This window comes from Chiloscyllium plagiosum, chromosome 1 (genome assembly GCF_004010195.1).
Source record: "Chiloscyllium plagiosum isolate BGI_BamShark_2017 chromosome 1, ASM401019v2, whole genome shotgun sequence".
NCBI lineage: Eukaryota > Metazoa > Chordata > Chondrichthyes > Orectolobiformes > Hemiscylliidae > Chiloscyllium > Chiloscyllium plagiosum.
Genome location: NC_057710.1, coordinates 61,100,498 through 61,127,519, shown reverse-complemented (window position 1 = coordinate 61,127,519; position 27,022 = coordinate 61,100,498). Strand labels below are relative to the sequence as shown.

General features: G+C 40.1%; 1 protein-coding gene across 4 annotated transcripts in view; it reads left to right on the top strand.

The window, feature by feature from the left end:
* The window catches only part of LOC122548935 (protein FAM214B), a 152,330-nt gene extending 125,637 nt beyond the window's left edge, over positions 1-26,693 (top strand). For all 4 annotated transcript variants that reach the window (XM_043687939.1, XM_043687921.1, XM_043687929.1 and 1 more), the window contains 4 exons: positions 1,302-1,460; positions 3,309-3,377; positions 21,482-21,678; positions 23,662-26,693. In XM_043687939.1, coding sequence (XP_043543874.1) covers positions 1,302-1,460; positions 3,309-3,377; positions 21,482-21,678; positions 23,662-23,815 — 579 coding nt within the window. In that variant the 3' untranslated portion in view covers positions 23,816-26,693. The remainder of the gene's footprint in view (positions 1-1,301; positions 1,461-3,308; positions 3,378-21,481; positions 21,679-23,661) is intronic.
* The last annotated feature ends 329 nt before the right edge of the window (positions 26,694-27,022 follow it).

Genomic DNA, 27,022 nt, shown 5'->3' with positions numbered 1-27,022 from the left:
ATTAGTGAACCAGATGCGTTTTTCAGACAATCGAGAATGGATTTATGGTCATCATTAGATTCTTAATTCCAGATATTTATTGAATTCAAATTCCACCATTTGCTATAGTGATGGTGGAACATTGGAGACCCATAGAGAACATTATATGGGTCTTTGGATTAATAGTGATAATTCCAATAGCCCATCGCCTCCTCACATCTGATTTACAAAAAAGAGAATGAATTGGCACAGTTAGTGAAAATTGAACATAAAATTTCCCAGCCAACAATAAATTATGTTCTTTTCAGTCCGTCCTTCGATCATAGACAAACTTTATAATAGGCTAGGCAGCTTGATCCTTTGTTTCCTTCAAAACACACTGAGCAGAACTGTTGGGAGGCAGAGGTCAGAGTAGTCAGAGAACACTTGGGTTCTTCTATGGTGTTCCATCTTCCATGTTTATGAAGTCAAAGGATACTGATCCAAATTTCACAGCAGGGGGGCTTAAAACTTAATTCTGCCATTGCTATGTTACTGCCAGTTACACCAGTGTTTCATGTTTCAGAAATTACCAAGGATCTGCAAATTTTTATGGATCGGAGCTTAGTTGTTCTTTAAGGGTTATAACTGTCACAAAGCTGGACCCTTTTTTTCTAAAAGCTTTTCCTTTTCTCAAAGATGCTGTGTCCTTGACTTTTCTCAGAGAGGTTATAAACAGGCCATGCTCTGATTAGACTAGTTTGGTACAAAGATGACAAGGATTTTGAGAGGATTTTTGTTTGTATGTAAACAGATGAGACTTCAGACCAAAGTGATCATGTTTTAGAAGTGACCGAGAGAATGGAAGGGGAGTGGTCAACTCTCTAGTTGATCAGTTCAGTCTCGAACTAGGTAGAAGTTTAGCAGTGGACTGTGTGAACAATCTCTCTCTCTCTCTCTCTCTCTCTCTTTCTCTTTCTGCCCTTCGAACTTCAACCTGTTAGCATCTGTTCCTTTATTTTTACTGTGTTTTAAGGAGATTTGCATAGTGGGACTTTTGTGTATATGCAGAACAGCATAATTAAGTCTGTTTTGGATAGACTGAGTTCTGCAGGGATTCTTTATTCTGTTCTTTGTGTTACATTGTGTAATTTTTGTGAATAAACTTTTTTGTTGGTTTAAAACCTGGTAGTCAACCTTGCTAACTTCGGGTAATTTTCACTGTGCACTTGCCGAAACAAATTGCAAAGTTATAGTCTGGGCTGCCTGCTTCAGAATGTTGTGAGTGATGTGGTCTGGTCTAGTCCATAACATAACTAATAATGTCTTTTATCTCATTGCAGGAATCCTTGTTAAAAGGTAGATTTGCACCATCAGGAAGAATTGAAGGTTTTACAGCTGAACTTGGAGCAAGTGGATCATACTGCCCTCAGCATGTAACACTACCTGTGGATGTGTCTTACTATAATGTTTCTGAACACAGTGCTCCATCACCATTTCTGGTAAGAGAATATTTTGTGGCATTATCTGTTAGGATTGCTTACAGATATCTACTTGGATTCAGATGGTAGCACTCTTGTTGTTGAATCAAAATGCTGTGCATTCAAATGTCACTCCAGAGACTAAAGTATAAAAAACTTGCAGCGCTGAGGGGGGCCTGCCCTGATGGAGGTGCTGTCTTTCATGTAATTTTATAAAACAAATGTTACCATCTTGCCTTTCAAATGAATATTAAAGATTCCTGAGTTTTCTTTTTTCAAAGAAGTGCAGAAAAGTTGTCATTAATTGTTAGCATTTTACCCCTAATCAACATCACAAAACCAGATTATCTGATCATGATCTTATTGCTGTGTGAGGACCCTTGCAGTATACAAAATGGCTGGTGCAATTCTAGTGTGGTGACTAAACAACATAAGATAATGAAAAATGCTAATTAAAGTGCAAACTTATTTTTATCCTTTCTGCTGCCTGTTTATAATTGAGGACAAGTAATGATTTCATCCATCATTTTTCAAAACTTTTAATTCTTAGAATTTTTGTTACTTCTCCATATCAAAATGTTAATACGCATTCTTTATTACAAACTCATTGTTTTCCATTGCTGTAGCATTTTGATGTCACCATTGAAGCAATCTTTGACTTCATTCACTCAGAAGTTGTCTTTTTTTTTTGAAACAATTACCATTTCCTCAGAACTTGAAATGTTCTGTTGATTTTGAGGCTTATCTGTTGTTATCCATTGTTAACATTATGGTGTTAGCCTTATAGGAGAACTCCAAAGTATGCTGCAGCCTAGAGATTCAGTGGTGCCATACCTCCTCTTCAGAGTCTGAGTTTGTAATATATCAGGCAATTGTGTCAGCTCATTACATGCTGATAGTAGACGTCTCTGCTAGAATCATTGAATCTCTACAGTGTGGAAACAGGTCATTTGGCCCAACAAGCCCTCACCAACCATCCAAAGAGTAACCCATCCAGAACTATGCATCCACCCTATTATCCTACATTTACCCCTGATTAGTGCATCTAAGCTACAAATCCCTGAACACTATGGGCAATTTAGCATGGCCAATTCACCTGCACTGCACATCTTTGGACCGTGGGAGGAAACTGGAGCATCCAGAGGAAGCCCACGCAGACGCTGGGAGAATATGCAAACTCCACACAGACAGTCGGCCGAGGTGGGAATTGAACAAGGAACCTTGGCACTGTGAGGCAGCAATGCTAACCACTGAGCCACTCTGCCACTCCAGTATATTGATATAGGCAAAACAAAACTACAGTCTGAGCCTGAATGAAGCAGAGTCCTTCGCATATATTCATAAGGGATCTATACTTATTTGGGGGCCCATCTGCAGTATTCAATTGCTGTGAGGTAGCCAGGGTCAATTGCTTAAAACTAAGTCTGCATGTGACCCAATAGGTTGACCCAATATCTGTTGCGATCCACACCATAAAAGGTAACTATTAGAAGTAATGAGCTTTTTGTAGCCTGGCGAAGTTCTGATCTTTCTATAATGTTGTAATGTCCCAGATGACATTGCTAAGTGGTTCTACCAACTTCCAAAAGCTATGTGCGATGCTTTGTAAAAAGTGTTTCAAAATGTGAAAATGTTTTCTTTTGAACCGGTTAACTCTAAATACTGAAAAATTAAATGTGAACTTGATCAAGACATAGCTTCCTGTCTGTATACCTCAATGCTAAATTTCCAGTGTAGCGTTTACAATAATTTATTTATTGTCTGACTTAATGTGAAGTGCCAAATAAATAGTATAGATTCTTCACTCTTGGAAATGGAAATGTTTTTACTTTATTCATTTATTTATCATACTATTTTCCTTTCACTTAGGGTATCGTAAATCTGGAATCTTTGGGAAAGAAGGGTTACAATGTCCCCAAAACAGGAACCATTCAAGTGGTGAGTTCAGTAATCTGCTTACATGCTCATCTTCAAACGTTTCTCCAATCTTGTGGGAATCATAATGCCATTGAAAAATGGACTGAAATAACCAACAGAGCATTTGAGGATTCACCATCGATTCCAACTTCTCTGGTCTCAAAATGGAGAAAAAGCCAGATTTCTGATTCAATTTCTCTGTTTAGTGTTGGTGATAACTAAATGTATAGATTACGAATACACAGATTATTTTCAAGATGGCAGGTTGTTAGTGATAGGATGTTGCAGGGGTCAATGTAGGCCCAAAACTGTTTGCAATCTATTATACATGGACCAAAAGTACTATTTCCAAATTTCTTGTTGGTACAAAGCTAGATGGAAGCACAAGTGGAGAATGCAAGGAGCCTTCAAGGAAACTTGGACTAGCAATATGAATGGGCTAGAACACAAGAAATGGAATATAATGTAAATAAGCGTGGAGTTATTCACCTTGATAGGGAGGAAAAAATAGAAAAGCAGAATTTTTCTTGAATAATAAGAGGTTTTGGCTTTCCAAAAGGAACTGGGTATCCTTGTCTACTGGTCTCTAAAAGCTAGCATACAGACATGGCTAGCAAAATGCTAGCATTTATTTCAAGAAGATGTGAGTACAAAAGTCTTGATGTACCTGTCTCGAGCCTTGGTGAGATCTGACCTAGAATATTATTTATAGTTCTGATTTCCTTATTTAAGAAGGATATTTTTCAGAGAGGGAGTGCAATTCACTAAATTGATATAATCTCATTGAAACTTGGGAAATTCTTACAGATGATGACAGAGTGGATATAGTTGGGATTTTTCCCCCTCCTTGGTGACTCTAGAACCAAGGGACTGGGTCACCTCAGATGAGACTTTGTCTCAGGATAGGTTGCAGGCCTCATTAAGAAGAGGAAGGATTTCTTCACTCTGAGGGTGGTGAGTCTTTTGAATTCTGTCTCCCCAGGGTTCTTTCCATGAGTCCCTTCACCTAGTATTTCTGGGAGATTTTCTATATCACCTGTGACGACAGATGCAAAATCTTCCATTTCCTTTTTCTGCGTTATAAAGTCTCTTATCCCCAACTGTAATGTGCCAAGTTTTTCTGATTAGACTTACTGGTAGGTATTGGCTGAATGGGTGCAACATTGGAGAGATTGACATCATCTAGTTGATCAGTTCAGTTAAATTGAGTTCAAGCACTCGTTTCATCAGCAACCAGTTCACACAAGTGTACAATGTTTATTTTTAATATTCTTTTTTGAGTGGTGAGCATCTCTGGCTCAGCCAGAATTTATTGCCTGTCCCAGTTGCCCAGAGGCCAATTTGGATTCAGCCATGTTGTTGTGGGTCTGGAGTCACGTGTAGACCAGATCGTATAACGATGCGAGATTTCCTTTCCTAAAGGACTACAATGAATCAGATGGTGTTTTTCTTTATAACCGTAAACAGTGGTTCACTAATTGCCACTTATCAGCTTTTTAATTCCATATTTCTATTGAACTCTCATTTTGCAATCTGACATGGAAGGATTTGAACCCATGTCTCCAGAGCAATAGTTTGGGGTTCCAGAATGCTAGCCCAGTGACATTACCGCTACACTTCCACCTTCCCTCATATTTACGAGATGTCACTTGGTGAGTTGCTTCAGTATATTGGTTGGCTTTTCCCTGTGATCTCATTCTGAGAAAAAATACCATGGGAGCACTTTCAAATCTCCACCCTCCCCCACCAAGTCTGTCTATTTTCTATTATGATGAGCAATATGTTTTTAATGATAAAAGCACCATAGTAATCTTCTGTCCTCTGGGCAAAAGTTGGAGTTGGGGAGGGCCTAAAAATCCTATGCACTGTACACTTTACGTGTAGTTTGTCTCATATCAGAACAAATTCTTTTTGTTTAAATGTCTTGACAGCTTGGCTTCAAGGTTCATTGGATTGTCACTGACCGAATAAAACAAATCTCCATTGTCAGTCGTGTGAGCAAGTGCATTCGGGAAACCCAATTTAAGAAAGTGTAATACCTTAAAGGAAGAGTGCATAGTCCTTAACATAGCCCTTATCACTGATCACATTTCTCCCTTGAGTGAGTGTTAAGAACCACTTGAGATTCTATATTATTTAGTCAACTAATATTCTAGCTTTCTTTTTTTAAAAAAAAAAATTGATTTGGTGATGTAGATGCAACTAAATTACCATTTACTAAATTATACTTATGAAGAAAAGAATAGTATTAAAGACCAACACCCATTCCCAGGACTGCCCACTGAGACCATGCTGCACTTTCCTGGTCCTGAATGTTCCTTTGGTGTCCATATGGTTGGTGGAATCAATTAGTGATTTCAGAAGGGGATTGGATAGCCATTTGAAGGAAATCCATTTGCAGTACCATGAGGATTGAGTGGGACTGGTACCTTCTAAACCCACAACCATTTCCATCTAGAAGGAAGAGGGCAGCAGATACATGGGAACACCACCACCTTCAAGTCCTCCTTAAGCCACACTCTATCCTCATGTGGAAATATATCGCATTTCCTTCACTGTCATTGGGTCAAAATCCTGGAATTCCCTCCCACATGGCATTGTCGGTCAACCTACAGCAGGTGGACTACAGCAGTTCAAGAAGGTAGCTCACCATCACCTTCTCAAAGGTAACTAGGGACGGACAATAAATGCTGGCCAGCCAGCGACATCCACATCCCACAAATGAATTTTTAAACAAATAGAAAAGGTTCATGAGGCTCAAAGCTGTTATCCCAATGTGATTCCTTTCTCAGCAAGAAAGGGAATGCCAGGATTTTGATCCATCAACAGAGGAGGAATGTGATAGTTCCAAATGAGGACGGTGTGTGGTTTGGAGAGGCTGGTGGTAGTATTTCAATATACTTTGTCCTTCTATGTGGTCGAGAATGTGGGCTTGGAAGATGCTGTTACAGAAGCTTTGAGTTGCTGCATATATCATGTGGATGGTGTACGTTACTGCCATGATCTGTCTATGGTGAAGGAAATGGATGTTTAAGGTAGTAGATGCGTGCAATCAAACAGGATGCTTTGTCATTGAAGATATTGGGGCTGGTCCCTTCCAGTATTTGATTATGTTCTTGACTTAGGCCTTTTAGATTATAAACAGGATTTGAGAAGCTGCAAGTTGAGTTACTTGCTGTAGAAATTTAAGCTTCAGTTCAAGCCAAGTTCAATTTCAAGTCAATAGTAAGCCTTCGGTTGTGGTTCATGGGTGATGGAAAGGTGGTCATGCCTTTGAAGGCCAGATGGTGTTGGTCATTGTATAGCACTTCTGTCACACAGATGTTATCAGCTCCAGCCTGGATATTGTCCATGTCTTGCTGCATATGGTTATAGACGGCTCATTTAAAGGAGCCAGCTGTGTGAAACCTACGAGGAGACATGTAGGTAGCTATGTATCTTTAAGAGATCATCATTACCAACTGTACTACCACTTCTGGCAGGTCTGATATTGGGCAGGGCTGGAGAGGAACCAGTGTATGGTATATTCAGGAATGGAGGAGTCTGAGACATGATCTGAAAAGTTTGATTCAGTTACTTGACTTATCTTGGGAAGTTCCCTGATAATGGAGCAAAACCTCAGTCTCTTTTTGATATATTGTATTTGTGTGTAAATGTCTCTTCGCTCAATATTTTACATTTTAAAAGTTGGATGCATTATAGCATTCTTGAATCCTCACTTCGACCAGATTAGTGTTTTTTATTCCTTGCTCTATACATGTGTTCCTTCTGAAAAAAAATCTTGCTGATTTGGTATGTAGAGGAAGGGAAAATCAATCTTGTTCTTCAGTGAGGGCATTGTATGCACTGTAGAGAATCACTCGTTCGTGTAATTTTATGTGAACCACAATTTGAATACATGACATTGAAGTTGTATGTCTCAGTCAGTGCTTCCTGATGCTGACTAACTTGGTTCTCTACTGTTAACCTATTTGCATAATTTTTGTGTTTTTAGACATCATTGGAGCAAATATTTTGCTTTTAATCACCTCCAGTAGATGAACTCTTCAAGCCTGTTTGGCAGCCATTATTCTGATGTAATTTTCTGCACTTTGTTTCCTGAGAGGAAATAGCCATGTATAAAACCAAAATTAAAATGAAACTATTATAACTAACTAGATTTTCTTTTTTTCAAAGAAGTATTTCCAAATGTGTACACAAACATTTAATGAGGAGTTAAGATTATAAGACTTTAGAGCAGAAGTAGCCAAATCAGCACACTGAGTTATCATGGTGATCACAGTTAATCTGACAATATTCAACTCCACTTTCCAGCATTTTCCCCATAACCCATGCTTCCCTTACTGATTAAAACTGTGTATTTTAGCCTTGAATACACTTAATGACCCAGGCTTAACATCCCTGTCTGGTAAAGATTCATTACAGATTCACAATCATCATGTTAGGACTGAGATGATCAATTCAATTTACCAAGTTGGATATCCAAGCAATGAATCATTTTTCTACCTGATGGAATTCATGGAAATCATTATGAAAGGAAATAAATCTGCCAGAAAGACTGCATTAATTTTCCTTTTTTCCCCCCACATAATGAAGACTTCACAGATAGTTGAATATGAGTGCTGGAATCTTCATTTAGGACCAGCAAGGATACTAACCTGCTTCCTGTGTTGTTTCATTGGCAAACATATGGCCCTATTTAAGTAATCTAAATCAGCAATAAATATTATTGAGATTCAGCATAGATCCTGTCGAATATTCATTTCTTTCAATTTTGAGTGAATTCTCATATTTTTGAGCATGAGCTCTTCATCAGGAATGGGGTGGTGAGGGGGGCTAAGGAGGATGAGAGATAAATGGTGAGGGGCTGGTGGGGAAGATAGCTGGGAATGTGATAGGTAGATGAAGGTGGAGAGTGGGGATGGAGAGGACAGGTGGGAAGGAAGGTGGACAGGTAGGACAGTTCCAGAGGGCGGTGCTGATTTGGAGGGTTGGATCTGGGATAAGGTTGGGGGAGGGGAAATAAGGAAACTAGTGAAATCCACATTGATCCTGTGTGGTTGGAGGGTCCCAAGACAGAAGATGAGGTATTCTTCCTCCAGGCGTTGTTAAATGCGTCTGTCCCAGAGATGTTCTCAGAAACGTTCCACAAGTTCAGAGAACACCTCTGGAATGCACGCACTATGCAACCCCACTGCCCTGTGGCCAAACACTTCAACTCTCCCTCCCACTCCGCCAAGGACATACAAGTCCTGGGCCACCTCCATTGCCAGACTCCAGCCACCTGATGCCTGGAGGAAGAACACCTCATCATCCTCCTCCTTGGGACCCTCCAACTACATGGGATCAATGTTGATTTCACCAGTTTACTCATCTCCCCTCCCTGCACCTTATCCCAGATCCAACCCTCCAACTCAGCACCACCCTCTTGAAGTGTCCTATCTGTCCATCTTTCTTCCAACCTATTCGCTCCATCGTCCACTCAGACCTATCACCATCATTCTCCACCTTCATCTACCTATTGCATTCTCTGCCCCCTTGCCATTTATCTCTCAACCGCCTTAACCCCCACCACCACCTCCACATTCCTGATGAAAAGCTTATGCTCAAAACATCGACTCTCCTGCTCCTCGGATGCTGCCTGACTGGCTGTGCTTTTCCAGCACCACACATTTTGACTCTAATCTCTAGCATCTGCAGTCCTCACTTTCTCATTATTCCGACACTATTTCTTTTTAGGTAACAGTATTTTTTGTTGTGGTCCATGTGAATAACATCCATAACGTTTTGGTTGTCCATTTCCTCAAAAAAAAACTATATTGATGTATTAGATCCTACCCTTTTTGAAAGATCATATTGGCTTGAACTCATAGTCACCACAACAGCAGTTAGATGGGCTTTAGGTCTATCATTTTTTGGTTGCCTGAAATTTGAGAGTTGCAGTAGTCATGGAATAGTCATAGGGGCACTTTTATAATCCGAATATTATTTCTGATACCGCTTGTGTGAGGGGCACATAAGGAAAGTCTTTTGAGTGCATTCAGGAAAAAAGTTCTATAGCAATGTGTTTCAGTCCAGTAGGAAAGGAATCCCTATTAGATCTGGTTCTTGGAACCACATGGTGAGTCACGTGCAACAACTGTCACTCAAGGAACATTTTTACTTGACAATGGTTATTGTATCATAAGATTTAGATTGGTAATGGAAAGGGATACAGAATAATCCAGAGGAAAATAAGTAACTATCACAAGAGAAAACCAACTAAAGTGGATTAAGAACAAATGCGTGTGAAATAAGCTGAAGCCAAAGTTTAACAGGTGAAATAGTAGCTGAACAATTGGCTTTCATCAAATTGGTGATATTTTAGAGGAGAAAGTGAGAACTGCAGATGCTGGAGATCAGAGCTGAAAATGTGTTGCTGGAAAAGCGCAGCAGGTCAGGCAGCATCCAAGGAGCAGGAGAATCGACGTTTCGGGCATGAGCCCTTCTTCAAGAATGAGGAAAGTGTGTCCAGCAGGCTAAGATAAAAGGTAGGGAGGAGGGACTTGGGGGAGGGGCATTGGGAATGCAATAGGTGGAAGGAGGTCAAGGTGAGGGTGATAGGCCAGAGTGGGGGTGGGGGCGGAGAGGTCAGGAAGAAGATTGCAGGTTAGGAAGGCGGTGCTGAGTTCGAGGGATTTGACTGAGACAAGGTGGGGGGAGGGGAAATGAGGAAACTGGAGAAATCTGAGTTCAATCTGATATTTTAGACACCATCAAGATATGGAGTCATAGCGTTTTAGAACATGCGAAGAGGCCCTTCAACCCATGTCTGTGTCAGTCATCAAGCACCAATTTTCTCTTGGCAGAAGTGGGTACTGCAGATGCTGGAGATTAGAGTCAAGATTACAGTGGTGCTGGAAAGGCACAGCAGGTCGGGCAGCATCTGAGGAGCAGGAAAATCGACAGATTCCTGATGAAAGGCTTTTGCCCGAAACATCGATTTTTTTCCTGCTCCTCATGCTGCCTGACCTGCTGTGCTTTTCCATCACCAGTCTGATCTTGAACCTATTTTCTCTCATCCCATTTTCCAGCACAATAGCCCATAGCCTTGTATCCTGTGGCATTTCAATTGTTCACCTAAATGCTTTTCAAAGCCTACTGTTTCCACCCTTTCCGACAGAGAATTCCAGATACCCATTGTTATGGACCAGATTAAACATACTCAAAACATGTCAAGCAGACATGTCTTATTTGTCTTATTTTAAAGGCAAGTATCAGGTGTTGCATTTTGGATGCAATTGGATTGATTAAACTACCAGATTTGAAGCAAAATACACTTTATTCATACAAACAAAGGATTGGAACAACTTAACTCTATTAGAAAACCTAGTAGAATGATCGATTATTGTCTAGTAAACAGTAACTGTTCCATTATAGTAACATTCCATAAACATACCCTGGACAAAGGCAAATTCAGTAAATGAATAGATTGTCTCACATGCTACAGGAAGAGAACCCCAGCTTTTAGCTGTAACTGAGAGAGAAATAAGAGCTTCCAGTCCAGCTTTGAGACCACAGCAACTGCTGAAAGCTAAAACTAAAAATCCTGCTTCTGTGGGAGCTTGACCCCACCCATTCAGCCTGCTTGTATTGTTCAAACTTTTAAGGAAAAACCCAAAGGCCCTAAGCTGTTTGTTGCCTTGGGCAGACTGCTCGGCGCTTCTGTCTCAAGTTCTCTTCATAAAAAGAACCAGGACAAAATACGCCTTTTAAAACCATAGTATCATCACACCCACGGCCCTCTTGGTGAAAAAAAACTAAGTCCCTTCTAATCCTCCTGCCCTTGATTTTAAATCTATGATTCCTCTACTAAGAGGAAAGGGTCTTCCATTCTATGTCACTCATAATGTTTTGGAAGTGCTGGTGTTTAACTAGGGTGAACAAAATTAAAAATTTTGACATGTTTTAAGTATGTTTAATCTGGTCCATAATAGTGGATATCTGGAACTCAGTTGGAAAGGGTGGAAACAGTAGGATTTGAAAAGCATTTAGGTGAACAATTGAAATGCCATAGGATACAAGGCTATTGTGCTGGAAAATGGGATGAGAGAAAATAGGTTCAAGATCAGACTGACTAACCGGTCGAAGTCAGAGAGTGGTGGTAGATGGTAACTATTCAGCCTGGAGCCCAGTTACAAGTGGAGTTCTGCAGGATCAGTTCTGGGCCCTCTGCTGTTTGTAATTTTTATTAATGACTTGGAAGAGGGAGTCGAAAGGTGGGTCAGTAAATTTGCAGACGATACGAAGATTGGTGGAGTTGTGGATAGTGAGGAGGGCTGTTGTCGGCTGCAAAGGAACTTAGATATGATGCAGAGCTGGGCTGAGGAGTGAAGAGTCGTGAAGTGATGTTGCAGCTGTACAGGACTTTGGTTAGGCCACATTTTGAGTACTGTGTGCAGTTCTGGTCGCCTCACTATAGGAAAGATGTGGAAGCTTTGGAAAGGGTGCAGTGGAGATTTACCAGGATGTTGCCTGGAATGGAGAATAGGTCGTACGAGGATAGGTTGAGAGTGCTAGACCTTTTCTCATTGGAAAGGCGGAGGATGAGGGGTTACTTGATAGAGGTTTATAAGATGATCAGGGGAATAGATAGAGTAGACAGTCAGAGACTTTTTCCCCGGGTACAACAGTGTTACAAGGGGACATAAATTTAAGGTGAAGGGTGGAAGGTATAGGGGGGATGTCAGGGGTAGGTTCTTTACCCAAAGAGTGGTGGGAGCATGGAATGTGCTGCCTGTGGGAGTGGCAGAGTCAGAATCATTGGTGACCTTTAAGCGGCAATTGGATAGGTACATGGATAGGTGCTTAAGCTAGGACAAATGTTCGGCACAACATCGTGGGCCGAAGGGCCTGTTCTGTGCTGTATTGTTCTATGTTCTATCTCTCAATGCCAGGTTATAGTCCAACAGGTTTATTTGGAAGCACTAGCTTTCAGAGCACTGCTGCTTCATCAGGTGGTTGTACACCTCAAACACGTTGTCCGTCATCTTTTTCTCTCTAAGGAAAGCTTCCCCAGCTGATCTAGTCTCTTTTCAGACTCACTAAGTCAGGCAACATCCTGGTGAATTCCTTCTGCATATTGTTCCTATAATGTGGCAATCAGAACTGCATGCAGGACTCCAGCTATGGCCTAACTGTTGTCTTGAAAAGCTCCATTATAACCTCCTTGCTGTTGTATTCAATGACTCGACTAATGAAGGCAAGTATCCATAGGCCGCCGTAACTATTTTATCTACTTGTTTGGTTGCCTTCAAGGATCTGTGGACATGCACACCTGTGTCTCTGATCCTCTGCCCTTCCTAGGTCCTACCATAAAAATTCCATTATCTTGTTCACGTTCTGACTATTTATTACACCACCAATTTTCATGTCATCTGCGGGCTTACTGATTAAACCTCATACATGCATGTCGAGATCATAAATAATGAAATATATTCTCTCAAAAGGGAAATATTAGCCAAAGGAAGCCAGATCTCCCTGGATGACACAAAAAAAGTAGAAATTAAGATAAGAAGAAAAACTGTTTATGATGGATCCCAACTAGAAGGTAGCCAGTCTGAATATTGAAGATTCCAGAAGATGGTGGAAAAGCAAATAAGAGAAGCAAAGAAAGAGCATGAGAAAAGACTGGTCTCCAACATAGAAAGCAATTTCCCCAAAGACTTCTATTAGCGTATAGATAGTAAAAGGAGGACTAGGCTGATAGGGACCAAACAAGGGATTTGCACATGGAAGTACAGAACATAATTGAGGTCTTAAGTTAATATATTTCATTCATCTCTACCAAGGAAAAAGATGCTGCCTAGGCAACAATGAAATAGGATTGCATAGATTGTTTGCACCTAACACTTTTTTTTTCCTCTTTGTATTCATTCATTGGATGAGGGCGTCGCTGGCTAGACCAGCATTTATTGCCCATCTTTGCCTGGTCTAGTCTACATGAGACTCCAGACCCGGCAATGTGGTTCAAGAAGTACCCTCGGGACAGTTAGGAGTGGGCAATAATGCTAGCCTAGCAAGTGACAGCCTTAGCCAACAAACACTTAAACAAATTTAACAGTATTTTTATTTATGAGCATTTTATTTATGCCCATCTTAGCTATTTTAAAAGATATTAGTTTGCCCTCAGCATTGCAGCCTGTTCTGGACACAACTTCAGGAAAGAAGTGAAGTCTTTAGAGAGTGTTCAATTGAATGGTTCCAGAAATGAAGAGTTCCAGTTAGGAGGATAGATTGGAGAATGTTGGAACTTTTTTCCTTGGAGAAGAGAAGGCTGAGAGAGAAGACCTGGTAGAGGTATTCAAAATAAAAATGGATCTGGATGGATTGGATGTGGAGAAAATATTCCCTATCGTGTCACAGCTGAAACAAGATGACTTAATTTGTAAAAGGAATAAATGTGACATGAGGAAAAGATTTATCATGCAGCAAGTGAGGTTAAGGTCTGGAATACATTGTCTGAAAGGGAAAAGTGAAGCTTCCAAAAATTAATTGGGCTAATATTTGAAAAGGGAGTATGTAGCATTACAGAGAAAAGCCAAGAAAATGGCATAAATGAATTACCTACTCAGAGCTGGTGCAGAAATGATGGGCCAAGTGGCCTCCTGTGCTGGAACATTTCTGGGTCAAAATTCTGGAACTCTGACCTTAACAGCATTCTGAATCTACCTACAGAAAGTGTTCAAGAAGGCAGTCCACCGTCACCTTGGGCAATGAAGGGTATGCCCAGCCAATGCCCATATCTCATGCATGAAATTTTCTTCATTTAAATTACATCCCCGGAATGTCCTTTTGCTCTGGAAACATATTGAAAAACTTACCCAAGCTACTTTTAACCATAGATATTGAAATAATTCCACAGAGGCCAGTATCAAGTCACCAAGTCCATGGAGAATCCTTGACACTGATTTAGCTCTGAGTAAACAGAACCTCTGACACTCCTGTTCTAATCTGTCAGCCAGGGCTCCCTGACTGGGCCAGATTAACACCCCAGTCAGGGAATTTATATTCTGTGGAGTCCACCTGACTAACCTTGTTATAATCACTATAGATATCTTGTTAGATATTGTGCATTTTGCAAGGTGAAAATGACACTATAAATTAATTGGGAATTGTCTGAACTGTTTGTAGTTTTTCCTGATCTATTTCCTTGTCAGGCTTCTTTTGTCTGGCAGACCATTTTGTCCATAAGGGAGCAGAAAAATCACTTTTTTATTTGTCTTGCTCCAATTAAATATCAACACTAAAACAATATTAAAGGTTCTCATGATTGTACTTGGTTCATTATTGATTTATAATTTAAGGGGAATCAGAGTGTGTACTACAAATATTCACTGTGGCCACAAGTTTTTAATTTATTTTAAAATTTGGTATCCATGACTTGCATTGGGAGAGCTAGTTATTCCAGCTGGTATTACCAATAACAGCTTGCAATTTAAAGCACCTTTTAATGGCCTATATCTCAAAATTTGAGACTTGACGAGATGCTTGAAAAGGTGATTGAAATCTTAAGCTTAAGGAGACAATTGGGGAATGAACTTCAGTATGGAGCCAATTGAACCATAATGGTTAATGGTGGAGTCATAAAAATCAGAAATGCACAAGAAGCAGGACTTCCAGGAGTACAATTCGTTGAAGGTCATGGGGCTGAAGAAGGCTATTGAAATCGGGAGAGGCAAGGGTATGAAAAGAATTGAACTGAAAACAGGAGAAATTTGCCAAGTGATTTTTTTTTTATGTCATAGGAGTCAATGCATGTGAAGTGCATTCAGATCTAGGCAGCAAAAACACATTGCACCAGTTGAGTGCAGGGCGAAAGTGAGGACTGCAGATGCTGGAGATTAGAGTCAAGATTAGAATGGTACTGGAAATGCACAGAAGGTCAGACAGAATCCGAGGACCAGGAAAATAGACGTTCCGGGCAGGAGCCCTTCAGGAATCAGTTGAGAGCAGTTAGTCGTAGAGATTTACAACATGGAAACAGACTCTTCATTCTAACTTGTCCATGTCGACCAGATATCGTAAAGTAATCTAGTTCTGTTTGCCAGCATTTGGCTCATATCCCTCTAAATCCTTCCTATTCAGATACCTATCTGGATGTCTTTTAAATATTGTAATTGTACCAGCTTCCACAATTTTCTCTGGCACCTCATTCCATACATACACCACCCTCTGTATGAAAAGATTGCCCCTTAGATCCCTTTTAAATCTTCTATCCAATTCCTATACTCGATGCAATGATCAATAAAGGCAAGCATACTAAACACCTTCACTATCCTGTGTACCTGCACTTTCAAGAAACTATAAACCTGTACTCCAAGGTCTGTTTGGCAAGACTCCCCAGGACATTACCATTAAGTGTATATGTCCTGCCCCGATTTCCTCTACAAAATCTCACATTTATGTAGATTAAACTCCATCTGCCGGTCCCCTATCCATTTGCCCACCTGATCAAGATCCCATTGTACTCTGAGGTAACTTCCTTCACTGTCCACTACACCACCAATTTTGGTATCATCTGAAAACTTATGTTCACATCCAAATCATTATATAAATGACAAAAAGCTGTGGACCCAGCACCGATCCTTGTGGCTGACTGCTGGTCACGGGCCTCCGGTCTGAAAGGTAACCCTCTACCACCACCCTCTGTCTCCTATCTTCAAGCCAATTTTGTATGAAAATATTTAGCAAGGTTAGATCACATTGAAAACTAACTAATCTACCACAAGAAACCTTGTTGAATGCCTTACTGAAGTCCACATAGACAACATTGACTGCTCTGCCTTCATCAATCCTCTTTGTCACTTCAAAAAACTCAATCAAGTTAGTGAGACTCGAATTTCCACATACAAAGCCATGTTAACTACCCACAATCACTCCTTGCTTTTGTAAATTCTGTCCCTCAGAATCCCCTCCAACAAGTTACTCACTGCTGATGCTGGATTCATTGGTCTACAGCTCTCTGGCTTTTCCTTATCTTCATAATGGCTCCATGTTAATCAACCCCTGGTCTACCAGCACCTCATCTGTGGCAATCAATGATACAAATATCTCAGCAAGGGGCCCAGGAATCACTTCCCTAGCTTCCCACAAAATGCTAGGGTACACCTGATCTGGTCCTGGAGATTTATCCGCCTTTATGCATTTTAAGACATCCAGCAACACCACCTCGGTAATATGGACACTTTGAGATATCAGTGTTTATTTTATCCACAGTATTCCCCACATATTCTTCTTCACAATAAATGCTCATGCAAAATACTCATTTAGTGTCTCCTGCAGTTCCACACAAAAGTGGCCTTGCTGGTCGTTAAGGGGCCCTATTCTCTTCATGGTTGCTCTTTGTCCTTAACGTGCAGTATTCAGAGAAGCCTTTTGGATTCTCTTTGACCCTATTTGCCAAAGCTATCTCTTGTCCCCTTTTTGCCTTCCCGATTTCCTTCTTGAGAATATTCCCATTGCCTTTTATACTCCCCTCGGGATTTACTCAGTCCCTGCTGTCTTCCTGACATATGCTTCTGTTACGACACTGGGGAAACCCTTATCCTTGCTTTAAACAAGCAACACAGAAAAGATTTATCCTGTACGGTAATTTATGAAAGTCCAAGAGGCCAAGAACTATTTAAAGTAAAAATTAACAACTTTATTTCTTAACGTATAACAGAGAAAAACTAACAAGTAGTTAGAACTCTTTCCTCCAACCTATCTTTTACTTTCCCTTCTGATAATACTAGTCCGATTACCGCCCCCCCACCCCACAACAGAGTAAGATTTACCCAAAAAATTCAAATTTCTGTGTTTTTGTCTCCAGGCAACCAGCTACTCCAGCTGCTGGACCACATGTTACATCATATCTTGTTCATAACACTTGGTGCTGTCAGGTAGTTCTGTCAGCTTTTAACTCTTAAAGGTATAGTACACCCACATTTTCATAATACTTCCTTTATCTTAACCAGAACCTCAATTTCTCTAGTCAGCCAACATTCCCTGTATTTGCCAGATTTCCCCTTCATCCTAGCAGGAATATACTGTCTCAGGACTTGCGTCTCTAGCACAATGCCAATAAGGTGATCATCCCTTCCTTATTTCTCTGTTCCAACCAACTCATTGGAACACTCCTCCAGGGAGTATGTTCAAAGTACAGCTGAAATGTTATGCCAGACAAAAAATGTCACTCCCACTCCTCCTCCTCCTCCCCTTCCTCACCTCCCCGTTGCCTCCGCAAACTCCTTTGTATTCTTCCTATATCATGTAGACCCTGGAACATTAAGCTGCCAGTCCTGTCCATCCCTGAGCTACTTCTCTGTAATATCACTGATATCCCAGTCCCATGTTCCCAACCATGCCCTGAGTTCATCTGCCTTACATGTTTGATGCCTTGCAGTGAAATAACTGAAGTTTAATTGACATTGTTCTGTGCTTTGCTCTTGCCTGCTTTAACTATTTGACTTTTACATTAGATTCCCTGCAGTATGGAAACAGGCCCTTTGGCCCAACAAGTCTACACCGACCCTCTGAAGAGTAATCCATGCAGACCCATTCCCCTACCCTATCTTTACTCCTAACTAATGCACCTAGCACGATGGGCAATTTAGCATTGCCAATTCACCTGCCCTGCACATCTTTGGATTGTGGGAAGAAACCGGAGCACCCGGAGGAAACCCACGCAGACACAGAGAGAATGTGCAAACTCCACACAGACAGTTGCTCGAGGCTGGAATTGAACCTAGGTCCCTGGTGCTGTGAGGCAGCAGTGCTAACCACTGAGCCACATTTTCCCAACTGCATCTGCCTCAGACTGACCCCTTTTCTGACTGGGTCCCCCGCCCCCGCTCCCCAACTGGTATAAATCCTCCCGGGTGCCCCCCTTAAATCTTCTTGCCAGTATATTTGTCCCATTCAGATTCAGGTGCAAGCTGTTCTTCTTATACCTATCACTTCTACTCCAGAAGAAATTCCAGTGATCTGAAAATGTGTATCGTTCTCACCTACACCAGATCATCATGCATGCATTATTCTGCTTTATTCTCATGTACTAGTGAGAGTAGGAATATGCCATTGGGAGTAATCCAGATATTACTGCCCTCGGAGGCCTACTTTTTATCCTCCTGTCAAAGATCTAGTGTACACTCCTCAGAATCTCATCCTTTTCTCTTCCTATGTTGTTGGTTCTAATGTGTACAACGACCTCCTGCTGGTCCCTCTCCCTTTTGAGAATATTCTGCACCCTTTCCGAGGCATCCTTGACCCTGTCACCCAGGAGACAACATGCCATTCTGGTATTCCGTTGTCGGCCTCAGGAATGTCTGTTTATGTCCAGCTGGATGATGGATGAAAGGCAATGGGGGAGGATGATGTGGTGACTCATGTCAACACTACCTGTAGGTTATTGAACTATAGTTTTCTGTTGTCACAATCACAGGACTCCATTTGTGACTTTAAGGACTGTTTAAATTACTTTATGGTGTTGATAAGCCATGATTCCATTGAATGATGAAAACAGCTAAAAAGTTGCCTTCTGTTTCTATGTTCCTGCTACACCACTGAAACAGAAATCTGATTGATTGCAAGATTTCAAATAGGCACAGATTTCAAATAGGGAAAATAGGCACAGATTTGGGAGGCAGCAAAAAGGGCTTCAAAATGTGAAAAGAAGTTGGGATGGTATGTTGCATGAATAAAGGCGTCAAAAGATTGTTTTTTTTTGAGGGGGCAGTGGCACATTTTAGAAGGGTATTGATATCAGAAACAAGGGATTATTAGCTCCTCATAAACGTTTATTTGATACCACCCCACTCAGTATGCTAGTTTTAGTTTAGTATTAATAATGTTTACAATTTACGTATATGCCTTGGAGTTGGGAACCAAGTGTAATGTGTCAAAGTTTGTAGATGACACTAAGATGAGTGGTAGAGCAAAACATGCAAAGGCTGGCAGGTGGGACTAGATTGGGTTGGGACATCTGGTTGGCATGGACAGGTTGGACCGAAGGGTCTGTTTCCATGCTGTACGTCTCTATGACTCTGACTCAAAGTCTGTAGAGGGATATAGTTAGGTTAAATGAGTGGAAAAAGGTCTGGCAAATGTGAGGTCATCTATTTTGGTCAGAACAGCAGTAAAATGAACTATTATTCAAATGGTGAAAAATTACAGCGTGCAGCTGTGCAAGGGGACCTGGGTGTCTTTGTACATGAACATCAAAATGTTGGTTTGCAGGTACAGCCGGTAAATAAGAAGGCAAATAGAATATTGTCCTTCATTGCTCGAGGAATGGAGTTTAAAAACAGGGACATTATGCTGCAGCTGTGCAGGGTGCTGGTGATGCCACAGTTAGAGTCATAGTGATGTACAGCATGGAAACAAACATTTCGGTCCAATCCGTCCATGCCGACCAGCTATCCTAACCCAATCTAGTCCCACCTGCCAGCACTCGGCCCATATCCCTCCAAAACCTTCCTATTCATATATCCATCAAAATGCCTTTTAAATGTTACAATTGTACCAGCCTCCATCACTTCCTCTGGCAGCTCATGCCATACATGTACCATCCTCTGTGTGAAAAAGCTGCCCCTTAGGTCTCGTTTATACCTTTCCTCTCTCACCCTAAACCTATGCCCTCCATTCTGGACTCCCTAACCCCAGGGAAAAGACGTTGTCTATTTATCCTATCCGTGCCCCCCACAATTTTGTGAACCTCTATAAGATCACCCCTCAGCCTCCGACGCTCCAGGGAAAACAGCCCCTGTCTGTTCAGCCTCTCCCCATAGTTCAAATCCTCCAACCCTGGCAACATCCTTGTAAATCTTTTCTGATTTTTCAAGTTTCACAACATTTTTCCAATAGGAAGGAGACCAGAATTGCACGCAATCTTCCAACAGTGGCCTAACCAATGTTCTGTACAGCCGCAACATGACCTCCCAACTCCTGTACTCAGTACTCTGACCAATAAGGGCTTTTGCCCGAAACGTCGATTTTACTGCTCCTCTGATGCCGCCTGAACTGCTGTGCTTTTCCAGCGTCATTAATCCAGAATAAAGGAAAGCATACCAAATGCCGCCTTCACTATTTTATCTTCCTGTGACTCCATTGGAGTATTGTGTACAGTTTCGGTATCTTCAGAGTTGTAGAGCCGTAGAGATATACCAAATATAAACAGACACTTCAGTCCAACCCGTCCATGCTGACCAAGTATCTATATAAATCTAGTCCCATTTGTCAGCATTTGGTCCATATCCCTCTACACCCTTTTAAATGTAATCCTACCAGCCTCCACCACTTTCTCTGGAAGCTTACTTGAGAAAGGGTGTACTGGCACTGGAGGGGGGGTGAAAAGGAGGTTCATTCAGTTGATTCCAGAATTGAGGGGGTTGGCTGATGAGGAAAGTTTGAGTAAATTGGGACTATACGCATTGGAATTTAGAAGAATGAGGAGGAATCTTGTAGAAACATATAGAATTATGAAGGGAACAGATAAGATTGAAGCAGAGAGGTTGTTTCCACTGATAAGTGAAACTAGAACGAGGGGGCATAGCCTCAAAATAAGGGGGAGCAGAATTATGACTGAGTTGAAGAGGAACCTCTTCACCCAAAGGGTTGGGAATATTTGGAATTCCCTGCCCAGTGAAGCAGTTGAGGCTAGCCCACTGAATGTTTTTAAGGCAAAGATAGATTTTTGAACAGTGAAGGAATTAAAGGTTATGGTAGGTGGAACTGGGTCCCCAGAAAGATCAGCCATGATCTTATGGAAGGGTGGAGCAGGCTCGAGGGGCCAGACTGTCTACCACCCCTCTTTCTTACGTCCTTCTGTTTAATTATATTACATTTTAATGTCTTATTTTGCTTGTATACAGTCATAAGTTACCACGTGCTTCTGAAATTCTAAATGTTACTTTCTTTCGCTTTTCCCATATCCTTTTCTCCCTTGGGTAAAAGTTGCGAGTTTTACGTATTTTGTTCACTGGCATATGATACATTCAGATTTTGTTCATAAGATCATTTGAAAACATCAGACTAAGTTAAGAGCTACATTTCATTTACTTTTGGTGTTGATAATAACATCATAATGATTGTTGTTCCATTTACAGACCTTATTCAACCCAAATAAAACTGTGGTCAAGATGTTTTTAGTGACCTATGACTTCAGCGATATGCCACCAAACCACATTACACTTTTGCGCCACAGAATATTTCTAGTGCCAGTGGAAGAAAATGAAGGGACACATGAAAATATGGAAAATTCAGAAGTAAAGAAAAAAGTACTATGTTATCTGATTCATTTGAGGTATGTAAGTTCTGAAACTAACGCGTATCTCTCTATATGAGTAATAGTGTATTGTTTCATTTCTAATCATTAATAGATTTGGAAATAACTTAGTTTTCAGCTGAGAATTTTGAAATGTTTGGCTTTTAGATTGCCTTGTATTTTCATTATAAATTTTATTGTGAACAGAATAAGGGGGGGGGGGCATATAGTCCAAAATTTGAAACTAAATCTTTGCCTATTCCTACCTGCTAACTGCAAGCATACAATATTCAGCAATAATTGTGGGGATTTATTATTTTTGAATTCAAATTATTGGACAAACTGCTAGAGCTAAGAGCAGCAAACTCCATATCAATGATGATTCAAATTAAAACTCACTTTTATACAACCTCGGAGCGAACTTTAGTGGCAACAATGTGGGTCTTGCCCACGGGTTGAAAACCAATGAGACCCCACACCAACTTTCCATAGCAGGCATATCATCATGAACCAATCAAGCACTACCTGAGCCGTGTGAGACCTCTCATTGAATGAAGGACCTTGTAGAGCCGAAGTCCTATCCCCAAGAGCTGCCGATTAGAAAGCATTTTTGTAAAATATAAAATAATTTGCACACTCATTACTATATTAACCAAAAACAATTGATGGATCTTTCACACTTTTACCAACGAACTGTAGAATAGTACGACATGAACAACCATTCCCAGTCTTGTCATCAGAGGAGTTTCTCAAAGTTCTTAGTAATTGAGAGCTCCCTATAGTTAAATGTTAACTCCTGAAGCAATTGTTCTACTTGGAACTTGGTCATGGCAAGGGAGCACACAGCCCTCCAAACAATCCATCTACGCAATGTTCCTGCTACAAAGTGTTGGTAGATTGTGTATTCAGCCATCTTGGAACTTGGAGCCAGAACACAATTAAAGTAAGTCATCCTTGATCCCAAAGGAGAAGTGGTGTTCTAAATCAGATTTATCAGGGGGGTCCCAGATTGAACAGGTATTTTTCTTTATTCCTACATGTCATGTGGACATTGTTGGCCAAGACAACATTTCTTGTCCATTACTAGTTGCTCTGGAATTGAGTTTCTTGTTCGGTCATTTCAAAGGGCAGTATGAGGCAACCATGTTGTTGAAAGTCGTATGTAAGGCCAGACTGATAAGGAAGCCAGAGTGGAGAGTGTGGTGCTGGAAAAGCATAAGGATTCCTGATGAAGGGCTTTTGCCTGAACCATTGATTGTTCTGCTCCTTGGATGTTGCCTGACCTGCTGTGCTTTTCCAGTACCATGCTCTCGATTCTGATCTCCATCATCTGCAGTCCTCACTTTCTCCTGATAAGGAAGCCAGATTTCCTTCTCAAGTGAAGTAGATAGTTGTAAAAACTATCATCGATGATGGTTTGTTTCATGATCACCATTACTGAGAATAGCTTTTAAGTCTTCTAGAATTATTAATCAAATTTAGAGTTCACCAGTTAACATTGTGAGGTTTAAATCAAGTCCAAGGTCTGGGTCTCTAGATTAACAGTCCAATGACATTACCGCTATACTGTCTCCCAATTAAATGCTGTCAGTTTTTATTTTGGGATACAATGAAATTGGCTTCAGCATTTGAACTTGCAAATGAGTAAAATATTTTCTAAGATTCCTGCTTCTGATCATTGGTTTCTCCTGTAAGTATTTGGGCTCAGGCCCAATGACACTATTATTTTCTTTGTTCAGGCTTGTGCATGATTATTCTCTTCAATACTGTAAATCTATTAATGCCTATAGAAATGTACCTGAGTATGAGTGCAGAAGGGGAAAGATTGATTTTTCTGTTTATGATGAGCTGCATAAAATTCTGTTAGATTGTAAGATTTTCTCTTTAAGAGGATATTTTTACCAGTTATTAATTTGATAATGTTTGTGTTGATGTAGAGTGCATTTCGGAATTTAAGTTGAAGGGTGGGTTTTATTAGCATCCCAATGTTGATTTGTTCTCTCTGTTCATTTAATTGTTCAGGTTTCAAAGTTCAAAGTCTGGGAAAATCTACTTGCACAGTGATATAAGGCTGCTGTTTTCACGAAAATCAAGTGAAGTGGATTCTGGTATACCTTATGAGTTAAAGTCATTTACAGAAATGCCAAGAAATCCAAAATATTCACCACGAGTTTAACACATCAATTTCAAGATTATCTATATTGCAGTTCAGTGATTTATTTATCTAGCAATTGGCTCTAACTAGTGGAACAAAACTCAGTTTCAGTTCAGTGTTAATGCGCATGCTTTGTAATAAACATTAAGGATTTGTTTAAAGTGCAGTTTCCTATTGTGGCATTCTGTAAATTTGGATTTTGAAAAGCACAGGAAACTTTGCTTTAATGTAAACCTACAATATTTAATCAACAGTTTTGCCCTTAGTTCATTGAAATTTAACTCCTTGTCCTCTGTATCAAAGTCACATTTTACTTTGAACCACTGATTCATTTACTTTAAATATCTTCCATTGCCTGAGTTCATGATTACAATAATTAGGTGGTTCCCCTGAAATGAGAGCCATTCAGGACCGCAAAAGTCAAATATTGCAATGTGGGAAGAAGTAATTTAGAAAAGAGTTGGATTAACCCTTTAACCTATACAGTTTATGCAAAAATCTATATGTAATTAAACATCTCTTCAATAGAGTTGTTGAATAGTGCTGCTTCTTCCATTCTCACTTTTGGCATTTTCATCCTTCACTCAAGAAACAGAATTAGATGTTTTAATTTTTCTTTTAAATTTAAATCTGTTTAGTTTGGTACATAAACTGATTTTTAACTTGTTCTAAGTACAGTCTACCGATCGATAGACTGAATAACCATTCTGTTGTATAAGGAGAAAGAGGACATAAAGAAAACACTGGTGTATTGGCAACAGTTTAGAAAAATAGTTAATTTTGCAGTGAGTTCTCCTTTTTAAGCTATTTCTTTGCCTTGTTTACTCACCTGTACCACCTGCTTGCTTTGTTTGGGAGGGTTGGTGGAAACCTGCTTTCCAGGTCTTTGCTGCTACTGTTCCATGAGCAAATACATGGGACAAAAGGGATATTTTGATTGGCTTCTGTATTATTATTTGGGAATATCTGATCCCTGCTGCCAGCTCCCTAACCGTTGATGTTCCAGCTACAAATGCATGGTCCCATTACTTGGTGCACAGAATTTGTATACAAATGCACTGTGGCACTTGGTGATGGTATATTTAATTATCTCACATTTGCCAAAGTGCTTTGAAAAGGTGGAGTTTTCTTGGGTCAATGTGTATCCAGGTAGTTTCCAAACTGGAATAAATTAAACTATACCTTTTGCATAAGGTGCCTCTAGGTTAAAGTGTTACTTAAACTGTTTCCTAATGTTAGAATTTTTTTCATTTATGTGCTGTGGTTCTAAATCTGGAAGGTACACTTCAGAAATCTACATCTGTTTTTGTTTTTATTATAGTTATCATTGTCCTAACCCCAATCTACAAATCATATTGTTGAAACAATTGTAGAAACATGAAGCTAAGTGAGGTAGATGGTATTTTTGATGGAATAAACTGTTCTTGTAAATATCTTGGTTTTGAATGTTCTTTAAAGCTTGTGCAAAAATAAAATATTGAATTTGAGTCTCCACGTATGTATGGACAGGATTTTCCCCAGTGATTAACCCTGAGAGCTACTGATCCACCACAGACCAAAACATTCCCAGATTTGCTCTCTGGCCTGTAATAGCTGATCTCATCTGGGTGGCAGTAAAAATGCTACATTTTCAACAGAAAACCTGAAGTGCAGAAATATAAAAAAGCATCACTTTTGATTAAAATTCAATAGCTCTTGATACATATTGAGAGACAGATTGTGTTGCGATTTATCTTGCACTTCAAAATCCTGCAACAGTTATCTTTGGTGTTGGAATAGCTGGCTAGGTACCCAGTGGTAACTGAGGGCCATGGAACCATATCACCTTGCCTGAAAACAACATCTCCACAGTGGTTGAAAATTTGATGAAGTAAACTTCAACAATTGAGTAGCACAGAATCAGATCTCTATGCTTTATCTGACATGTAATCTGCTTGACCATCATCCATTTTGACAAAAAGCTTTCTACACAAAAATTAGTACAGTGGGAAAGACGCAAAGGTAATACCAAATCCTTCCCGGTCCAAGAGAATTAATTATAGGACTTCAGCTCACAGAAGAGGAAATAAAGCTCGCTAGAATGGCAAAAACATGGAACGTAAAATGAAGGATAAAAGTAAACAAGGTAACTAGGATAGATTGGGTAGTTGGAGACAAAATTACTTAGTTTCCACTTTCTCTTCCTTGTAAGAGACAAACTTGACAGCAACAAAATCGATTTCGCTATGATGAGGCAAATAGCTAAAGGCTTAACTGAGAAACTTAACTGGCAGGAAGGACAATGTGCTTCCAATAGTAAATTTCAGGAACTTCACCTGATCGCTTCTCATTGTAGATTTGTTTTTTTAATTCACATGCTGTAATAGTCATACTATCCTTCCTAGTAAATTGTCCCCTGCCTCAACTGAAATTGAACTTTATTTTGGAGGCTGACCACCTTTCTCTATCATCTGGTGGAAATTTATGCAGGCTTTTGTAAAGTTAAGTCTTCAGTTGGGTGTTAGTAGGAAGCATTTGGCCTCTGGCTTACTCTTCCATGACAATTCATCTGTGAAGACAAATGCCATATGAAAAATAACAGTGCCTACTTTAATAAAGGTATCACAAAAAAAAATCATTCTTGCACAATACTGTATCTGCACTGCACATTGTATTTGTGCCTTCAATTCTCATATGCCAAGTTATACATTCTGGCTCGTGAGAGGACTCCTCTGTATGTGATTGTGAATGATCTTACAGTATGCCACAATGCTGTATTTTAAAGAGAAGTATTTTTCATTTGTTTAAAATAATGTTATGCTGTGCAGATTTATATTTGTAATATAATTATGTAGATTTTAAGTTTCATGTGTTAACAGGAGTGCCACAATGTTAATAAAAAGTACATTCACCCAAAATACTGGGTTATCAATAGTAAGGTGTCCTCTAAAAGTGCTTACATATTATTCTTTAAATTAATTGCTTTGCCTCACTCTGAATTTACATGGCCATCACATTTTATGCAACCTCACTGGCGTCACAATAATCCAAAATCAAGCTTTTTAAAAAAGGTCTGGTCAGACATTTAGCATCACGGGAACTGAGGGTATTATGGCAAGCTGGAGGACCATGAATATCATCATTGTCACTGAAAGCAGTCAACATTGCAAGGAAGAAAATCTTGGATTTATGTTGCACCTTATCAAATTCCTTTTGATGTTCTGAACTATGTCACCACCAATCAATTAA